Raw genomic sequence first — 10,000 nt, 5'->3', positions numbered from 1 at the left:
CCACACAGACCCACAAAGACACACAAACAAACGCCACACACCAGGCAACCCTGTGTATACATCACTGCACCCCCACAAAACCCTCTCCTACCACCCTTTACTTCCTGCTTCCTGCCCCACCCCCACATAAGGACCACAGACATCACAGACATCACAGACATCAGGGCTGAGTAGTTTGACCCGTTCATCCATGTCTGGGTTTCTGGGCTTAACAATCGAAAAAGGAACAGCAAACACACACACACACACACACACACAAACACATACACACACACACACACAAACACACACAAACACACAGACACACACAGACACAGAGACACACACACACACACACACACACACACACACACACACACAAATCTGTCTGGGGCTCTAAGTTGCTGGCACGATATGGACTCTGCTTATGCCGTCTGGACGTGGTTTAGATAATATATGCCATTTAGCTGACGCTTTTATCCGACGCGACTTACGCTACAGAGAGAGCCTAAATATCCAGTATATACGCTCCCTGCAGCAACACAGTGGATGGATTGGATTGAGGTCGGTGGTTTAAGGCCGTGGTTATGGCAGGCTACACACACACGTGTGTGTGCGTGTGCGTGTGTGTATATGAATAGTGTTTGTGTGTCTGTACAGAATGTGTTAATTGTATGGGTGCTGTCGCGGGCGCGAAGTGTGTTAATGCGTGGTGTATGGTCTCCGCCCTGCAGCTCAATAAACACTTTATTTAATCAAGTTAATCTCACGAGCCAAACCGCAGAACCGCCTGCAATCTCTCATCAGGCCTCTGTTTCCAGCTCTGTTACATAAACAGGCGACTTCGACATCCCACTTTATTTCTGAGCGCGGTGTGAAAACACGATACGATCTCACTAAATTGTGAAACGACGACTGGTTTTGGTTTTGATGGCAAAATTACGATTGTTATTGACGACGTACGGTTAAGTTGAGACATTTGAGACTGTTGAGACAAATCGATCGTAAGCGCTCTACAGGGGAGGTTGGTGGAGGCAGAAATCGGAGGAATATCAAACATGTTCCTCATATCATCCCATGCATTTACAATGAGCTGGTCCTCTGATCTCTACCTCCATCAGTCTCTGATATTTAGTCTAGCTGTTATCTGTAAGAACACTTCTATCTTCTATCTGTCCCAAACGCAAAGCTCTAGGCCAAACCATGATTCTGCTTGTTTTATGTTTCAACTCTAACCCTCTCACAAAGTTACAGTAGAGCCTTGTGTGACGCCTCCCACTCTGCCTGTCCGTTGGCTGTCTCTGTCTCTGTTGTCTCTGTCTTCCTTTGGGAGCCTGGGCAGAGTGGGTAGGTCGTCAGCCTAACTAGTGTCACCTGGGTTTGGGGAGCTGAGGATATATTGTGGGAGTATCCTCAGCTCAGTCTCTCTTCCACTGACCTTTTAGTCAGGTTCACTATGTTTCAATTTAAACTTTCGTGGGAATTGTTTGGGGATTTGCTAATCTATACATTTTTGGAAAGGGCATTGTATGAGGAATCAGAAAATATATGTTTCCATTTGCACAGATGTCTGAAAGGCGGCCAACTTGGCATTTACAAAATGGCCGCCATAATACACACGTTTTGTAATATCTTGGCTTCTAAATAAGCTAGAACATTGATTTTAACTGCTAAACCTACATTTTCAGGGTCAATGAATCCAATGGTTGGAGTTACAAAGCAATTTTTTGTATTCTTCTTCTTAAAAAAAAAAAGTATATGGGCACAGGCAGCCATTGCTCTGCAGGATCCATAGGCTAATTGGATTCCCTGCAAAATTGGTACTCCAAACATGAGGATGGCATGCTTAAACCAACAACCACAGACGTCCTCCCAGCCCCAAAGTCCATCATTGAGATGGTACAATGCAAATGCAAAACTGACTGTTCTTCTGGCAGATGTTCGTGCAGAGCTAAGAACTTAGCCTGTACCGACATGTGCAGCAGCCAGTGCCAGAACGATGACGATTCCCAAGCTGTGACGCACGAAAGTGATGATGATGAACTAATCTAACAGCCCAGCTCACATTGGCACGCATTGGACTCGCCATTCACATATCACATCACACAAAGCATAAACGCTTATACATAGTCAAGAGACACAACCCGCCTGTCATTACACATAGAGTAAATACACATCCCACAAACAGAACAACCAGCACACCATACACTCCCCACATTCCTCCCATTCATTTATTTTGTTTCATTCCCTATTTTTATCATGAAATATGATATACGGAGCTTATTCTCCATGCCGCACCCGCCTTGAAGTCCTGCCTGAGAGCGTTCCTCACTTCCTGTTTGCGCCAACTCAAGATCCCCAAAATCTGGCGAAGAGCCCTAGTTGTTGCGATCCCTAAACCGAATAAGCCTGAAGGGGACCCTAAGAGTTACCGTCCCATCTCTCTGTTATGCATCCCCTTCAAGATCCTCGAGACGGGGCCGTCTTTATAGACCTGACGGCTGCCTACGATACCGTATGGCATCGCGGCCTCACCTGCAAGCTGCTCCGCCTGCTGCCGGACAGGCACATGGTCAGAATGATCATTAAGAACGGCGTCCCTCAGGGATCGGTCCTGGCCCCCCTCCTCTATAATATCTACACCTATGACCTGCCCAACACACTCTCGCGGAAGTACGCCTACGCAGACGACCTCGCAGTGGTGTACTCTGCTGGAAATTGGCAGTCTGTGGAGGGGATTCTGAGCCAGGACATGCAGACACTAGTGGCATACTTCCGGAAATGGAGATTGAAGCTTAGCGAGGCAAAGACGGTGTCGGCTGCCTTCCACCTTAACAACAGGGAGGCTAAATGTGAGCTTAGAGTATACCTAGATGGAACTCCCCTGCCATGTTCCGCTGAGCCAATCTATCTCGGCGTGACATTGGACAGAACGCTCACGTTTCGCCGGCACCTCGAGTCACTGCGCAAGAAGTTAACAGCTCGTGTGGTGTTGATGAGGCGACTGGTTGGCTCAGGCTGGGGCGCCGGCGCAAAGACCTTGCACACGGCAGCCCTAGCCCTCCTTTATTCAACTAGTGAATACTGCGCCCCAGTATGGTGTCGCAGTGCCCACACCCGCCTCATCGACTCGCCTATAAACGAAGCCTTGCGGTTTGTGACAGGATGCCTGCGTCCTACCCCCGTGGACAACCTTCCCACCCTAGCAGGCATCCAGCCCGCAGGCCTCCGCCGCATGGGAGCCACAGCACGTCTCACCTGCCGGGCCGTGGAGCTTAATAACCATCTGCTCCACGATAGGCTCACTATAACAGCGGAGCCCTCCCGGCGTCTCAAGTCGAGACACCCATTTGTGCCTGCCGCACAGGATCTCAGGCAGCAATGCAGAGATCTTAACATCAGTGCGGCAGGATGGGCGGATTATATGTGGCGCGTGGAGTGGGAGGCAAACACCTCCAAACTCCGCGACCATATCCCAGTCGCCGGCCCTGAGCCCCTCGGGATGGACTTGCCAAGGCTATCCTGGGTGAGGCTCAATCGTCTCCGGACCGGCATCGGGCGTTTCCGCTCATCAATGCACAGATGGGGCTTGTCCCCAAATGCGTCGTGCGAGTGTGGCGGAGAGGACCAAACCGCAGACCATGTTATCCTGGATTGCCTGGTGTACCACCCACCCAACGGGATGCATGTTCTGTCGGTACTAGATGACGAGACGATGACGTGGCTTCTGGAGGGGTGTCCAGAAATATAGCCAGGGTGAGCCCCTCAACCAGGTCTCGGGGTGGTAAAAGGGTAGCCCCTCGGCCCCGAGCATGGTGGAGTGGAGAGGAAAACAACTACCCATACGCCGAAAGAAGATCATTAAATATGTCATTAGGCTAAAGATTTACCTGCCTCTGTATTGCCTTACTGGTTGCTGGCTGTTGCCATAACATCCAAAAATGTATAGATTAGCAAATCCCCCCAAAAAGCCAACAAAAGTTTAAATCATAACATCGAGACTATCTAATGCAGGAGGTTGTCGTGATCATACTGTGGTCTGTGGACTCACGTATGGAAGTAATAGAAAAACGACAATTTCTTAAAGTACAAGTTACACATTTTTATGTGATGATATAAAAAAAAAAAATACAAAAAAAAGCTTTGTAACTACAACCATTGGATTCCTTGACCCTGAAAATGTAGGTTTAGCAGTTAAAATGTTCTAGCTTATTTAGAAGCCAAGATATTACAAAACGTGTGTATTATGGCGGCCATTTCTTAAATGCCAAGATGGCCGCCTTTCAGACATCTGTGCAAATGGAAACATATATTTTCTGGTTCCTCATACAATGCCCTTTCCAAAAATGTATAGATTAGCAAATCCCCAAAAAATTCCCACGAAATTATACAAACCTGACTATTTCTTCTGTAGTGGTTTTATATCATGTTATACTGAGAAATGTAAGTCTCTCGTTAAGTTTGGCGAAGCTAGCACTCAAGGAAGGCCCATTTCCTTCCTGTAAGGCAGCGGTTCCCAAACTTTTTCAATCAGGCCCCCCTTGGGTAATTGGAAATATTTTCGAGCCCCCCCTAACCCAGTCCCCACCTATATTGATATAATTAATTGTATAAAGTTGTAAAAACATTACATTTTCTCTTCTAATAATAACAAGACACATATATCCAACTATAGTTTTATATTTTATTATGGGTTGAAAAGGAACATAAGTGCTTGGCAAATGATCCTGTGCCACTGAAATATTCAACATATCAACATTAACTAATTTCTACTGCATCACTATTCTTACTCCTCACATTCCTATCACAATTACGATCAATGACTTGTGTGTGCTTGCTTTGCCTTGCAAATCTTCTCAAAGCGGGGTTGTTGTTTTGAGACTGCCACTCTCAGTTCATTCTCAATGTTCAACTTCGACCTGTATTTGCTTTTGATAGCAGCAACAGCAGAAAAGCCTATCTCACACAGGTATGATGTTGCAAAAGGCAGCAGTATTCCCACAGCTTTCTGTCCAATGAGAGGGTAGTCCTTCTCCACTCCAATCCAAAACCCAGCCAAAGTCGTGGATGTGAACTGCAGCCTCATGGTTGACTCTGAAGTCATGTCGATGTACTGTTCCTCTTCCGCAGTGCTGAACATGGCAGGTGGTGGTGCAACAAATGGATCCACAGAGAAGTATTTCTGGAAGCTTTGTTTCAGGGCTGAGATGTGCTCTGTCATACATGGAACCACTGTGCTCTGCAGCTCATTGGTCTCGATGAATGCCTTCAGATTCCCAAATGAGTCGATGTCCCCCTGTTCAAGTCTCCTCCCCCACATGTCCAGTTTCCATGTGAAAGATTGTATCCTGTCCACATTAGACGTGAAGCCCAGGGAGAGGTATGTATCATCATACTTTCTTGACTTTGGCTTTGGGACGTTTGTTATGGGCTCCTTCGCTTTTCGTTTAGCTTCTGGCTCTTTCATAAACTTATCCATTGTTGTTGTTGCTGCTAGATAGCTGGAATGATGGGGAGGGAGAGCGCGCGTCAATGACGTGAATGGAGCCCCCCCTGGGCTCGCGCCCCCTCGCTGCCTCTTTGTTACAGTTTATGGCCTGCGCTCCATTCAGGTTCTCATTTTTATCATCCAACGCCCACAACACCCCTGATGGTAACCTTAAGCAAGCAGTGTTTGTTTACAGCTCTTGTGTGTACATTTTTTCCCCCTCCCATATTATTTCTGCGCCCCCCCTGCAGTACCCCCGCGCCCCACTAGGGGGTCGCGCCCCACAGTTTGGGAAACACTGCTGTAAGGGATGGGCCAAGATCTGTGGCGCAGTGAATAATTCTGACTATGGACAGGGCCCATAACTTGTGTAATCACAGATTTGTATAATATGATTGGTTCCCAAGAATAGTGACCTCAAGACCAAGGACAGGTCTATAAATATGCGTCGCACCCATCTTTGGGGGCTTTTTCTGCTTGCTTCTTGCTATTGGTCTGCTCATTTATCTCTGCGCTCATGTAAACTTGGCTTAATAAAAGGCCTCTTTGGAGACAATTGATCTAAGCTCTTTGTGCTTTGTAAGTTCTACTAAATCTATTAAGAATCAATTATATCCACAACACTTCCTTTAGGGTTTTGGTGAGGTCTTGGGTTACCTGGGTTGAGCCTCCTATTTTTACAATACACCCTCACACATACAACAACACAGTTTACACTCATTCACTCATGGCATTATACACTACTGATTCTTATCCATATTCGTATACATATGTTATTTAGTTTAATTTGCTTACTTAGTATAATATAACTTAAGTTGTCTAATTTAAACACATGTGTGACTCCCTTTTTTGCCACTACCTTCGGGTTTGTGACACTTGAAACAGGAAACACACAACACCTTCTGTCTGGCCTAGACGTCAAAACAATGAGACTGAACTGGTAAGAGACATTTTGAAAAAGTGATAAGAGAAATTCATATATGATATAAATGATATCTAGGAATATATCAGGAGAATCAATCATCTCTGTTAAAGATGCTTTATAGAATTTCAGCTAACTAACATTAGCACTCACAAGCTAGCTAACATAGCACTCACAAGCTAGCTAACATTAGCACTCACAAGCTAGCTAACATAGCACTCACAAGCTAGCTAACATTAGCGCTCACAAGCCAAAAAAGGGTCTCCTAAACAGACTGAAATATTGTCAAGAAATGTCCTTATCACACAGACAAGGGAGCACCTCCCTAGCCTAGCTAAAGAAACATTGTACTCTGTCTCTTCAGAGTCTAGGGAGGCCCTCTGATGCTGTCAACACGGTCGATAACAAGGGAGCGTGTCTGTGTTCCCACAGCCCGATGGTCCCACAACCCAATGTTCCCACTTCCCACATTTCTAAGTAATCTAACTATATAACAGAGGAAAATATGTGTGTCTGCCTGTCTGAAGCCTCTTTCCTCCTCATTGGGTTGACCAATCCATCTGCCCCAACCCTAACCCCTAGCCCTAACCCTCGGATTGTGATAAGAATTTGAGGGGGTCTTCCTAGCTCCATGCTACACCTCTCCACCACATTGCGTGAATATCTGTAATTGTGCATTCAAAATCTAACATTAAGGGCCGGTTTCACAGACAAGGCTTAAACCTAGTCCTGGACTAAATCACACTTTCAATGTAAAATCTCCATTGAAGATGCTTTTTAGTCCAGGATTAGGCTTAAGCCTTGTCTGTGAAACTGGCCCTAAATGTGGCACCATTGGGCTGTGGGACCATTGGGCTGGGGGAACATAGGGATGACCTCTGACCTGCACTGATTGTTGTAATTGGGCCGGTTTCACAGACAAGGCTTAAGCCTAATCCTAGACTAAAAAACATCTTCAATGGAGATTTTACATTGAAAGTGTGATTTAGTCCAGGACTAGGCTTAAGCCTTGTCTCTGAAACCGGCCCATTGTATATTTGTTTTACTAATAAAATAATTAATAATAATTAATACAAGAAACATCCTGTCACTTTTTCGCTCCAACGAAAGGAGCAAAGTTACCAGATGGTTTGTAGGAATGAGATCATTGTGTGCAGCACTGGCTGGCAGTGCTGCATTGGTTCAGCTTAAACCCCCACACCCATGACACACAGTCTACAACCTGAGGCAACAACATTGAATTTCAAGAATTAGCCACAGAAATGATGTCATTATGTGTCATTATTACATTCCAGAGTGAACGTTCCAGAAGGATTCAGAGTGACTACAGTAAAGTGATGCCCCAGTCACACACACACAGAGGTTCGTCCTAACCATGGGATACCCCTGCAGTCATCTCCCTGTCTGTCTGCGTCAAATTACAGTTCAGTTGAAATGCCACAGGGACCGTGGGTGAGACAGTGGTGCATTTGTTTTTTTTCTGTTGTCCTCTGTCTGACTGTTAGTTAGAGGACAGAGCGTACCGTCATAGCCATGCGTGACGCGAAACCATAAGGAGTGTGTGTGTGTGTCTGTATGTGTGGGTGTGGGTGTGTGTGTGTATGCATGCCTGCGTGCAACGGATGACCCCTTCCCCTTGCCTAGAGCATAAAATACCAAATTCCAACAATTGACTGACGTTGAAGTTGATTGCATGGCAATAAAACAATTATTATTACACAAACGCACACACACACACACACACACACACACGTCAGGTAATCTGGTTGAGTGTAATCTGTCTCAGTGTTGAGTCGGGAGCGTCCATTGTCTCTCTGACCCAGTGCCCAGCGGCAATCAGGAGACAGCAGATCTGGTACGCATCATCAGAGCGCAGCTATACGCATCATCAGCAGGGGACACAGAGTGACTTTTGGACGGTGGTTATGTGTAAGTGATTGGATTAGACTCAGTCTGGTTCAGAGAGATTGAGAGGTGTTTAATGCGTGTGTGTGTGTGTGTGTGTGTGTGCGTGCATGCGTCTGTGTGCGTTTGTGTGTGTATGTGTGCGTCTGTGTGCGTTTCTGTGTGTGTGCATTTGTGTGCGTGCGTTTCTGTGTGCGTGCGTCTGTATACGTGTGTGTGCGTGTGTCTGTGTGCGTTTCTGTGTGTGTGTGTGTGTGTGTGTGTGTGTGTGTGTGTGTGTCTGACCTCCAAACCCAGGCCTCATGGCGAAGTCGTGCTCTTCTATCCTCAGCAGCTGTTCGGTCTTGATGAGCAGAGACTTGGTGCTGTCCTGCTTCTTCAGCTTGTAGTCGATACGCCTGGAGGGGAACACACACGTTCAGTTTGTAGTCGATACGCCTGGGAACGCACACATGGAACACACACACGGAACTGTCTAGATTACACACGGAACTGTCTAGATTACACATGGAACTGTCTCGATTACACATGCTGCATTCCAGCATTCCGCAACTCGTGATCGAAGGAAACACAAACATCAAGTTATGACATCTGCCTCAAACACACACACACAAATACACGCGCGCACACACACAGACAGACACACCCAGACACACACAGACAGACACACACACAAATGCACAGACACACGCACACACAAATGCACAGACACACGCACACACAAATGCTCAGACACACATACACAGACAGACACACGCACACACACACACACACACACACACACACACACACACACACACACACACACACACAGACAGACACACGCACGCACACACCCAGTGTTAATAATTACCCTCTTTAACAAGTCTCTAATTGTAGGGTTTGATTAGAGAAGGAGTCTGTGGTTACCCCATGAACCCTCCTCTCCTTCCTCAATCATCCAGGAACATCAACCACACACACACACACGCACACACACACACACACACACACTCACACACACACACACACACACACACACACACACACAAAACATATGCTGTGTGTAGTGCAGTGAGTAATGGGTGTCAGTGTGTGTGTGTGTGTGTGTGTGTGTGTGTGTGTGTATGGGGGGTGCGGGTAACAAGGTATAACAGGTAATTACAGGTTGAAACGGTCTCAAATTACACACTAACACACCTGCACAGGTGAGCTACCTAGAGCGACTGAACTGCGATGAATACACTCCATCCCACTCTCTCCATGCCTGGAGTAAACCACAGATCAAACCTATAAATAATAATAATGAATTAATGAATGAATCTTTATTTCGAACATGATTTTAAAATAAATAAAAGAACAAATAACTAATATGAAGAGTACAGGTATCAATGTTGGAAAGGGAGTAGGATGAAGCCTACGCTTATCATGTCCTATCCGTCACTCTCAAGTGAAAACAATTATACTTAAATTATATAATCCAATTAATTAATTCATCAATTACAGTATCAACAGTACTAATAATTTTCCATTCTTAATACTGAAACAACACAAAATAAATACATAACCAACATCAGTATCCACAATGTAATCCAAAAGAAAAAGACAAAGAAAACCACAGCTTAGTATCCAGAAGATTATCAATAGTCACCTTCCCTTTGACGAAAATCATTCCTTTATAAAATAAATAAATAAATAGAGCAATATTTCTGCTTTCCTTCATTTTT

The 10,000-nt window shown here is 45.6% G+C and overlaps 1 protein-coding gene across 1 annotated transcript in view; it reads right to left on the bottom strand.

Moving 5' to 3' along the window:
- The window catches only part of LOC308172376 (gamma-aminobutyric acid receptor subunit rho-3-like), a gene marked incomplete at both ends in the record, with an annotated part of 18,309 nt that overhangs the window by 7,220 nt on the left and 1,089 nt on the right, over nt 1-10,000 (bottom strand). Inside the window, one exon of the mRNA XM_080547288.1 lies at nt 8,580-8,692. Coding sequence (XP_080403414.1) covers nt 8,580-8,692 — 113 coding nt within the window. The remainder of the gene's footprint in view (nt 1-8,579; nt 8,693-10,000) is intronic.

The sequence above is a fragment of the Nansenia antarctica genome (assembly GCF_963989245.1).
Source record: "Nansenia antarctica genome assembly, chromosome: 17".
NCBI classification, from domain to species: domain Eukaryota; kingdom Metazoa; phylum Chordata; class Actinopteri; order Argentiniformes; family Microstomatidae; genus Nansenia; species Nansenia antarctica.
The sequence above is the reverse complement of the archived record's forward strand: the minus strand, read 5'-3'. Positions and strand labels throughout refer to the sequence as shown.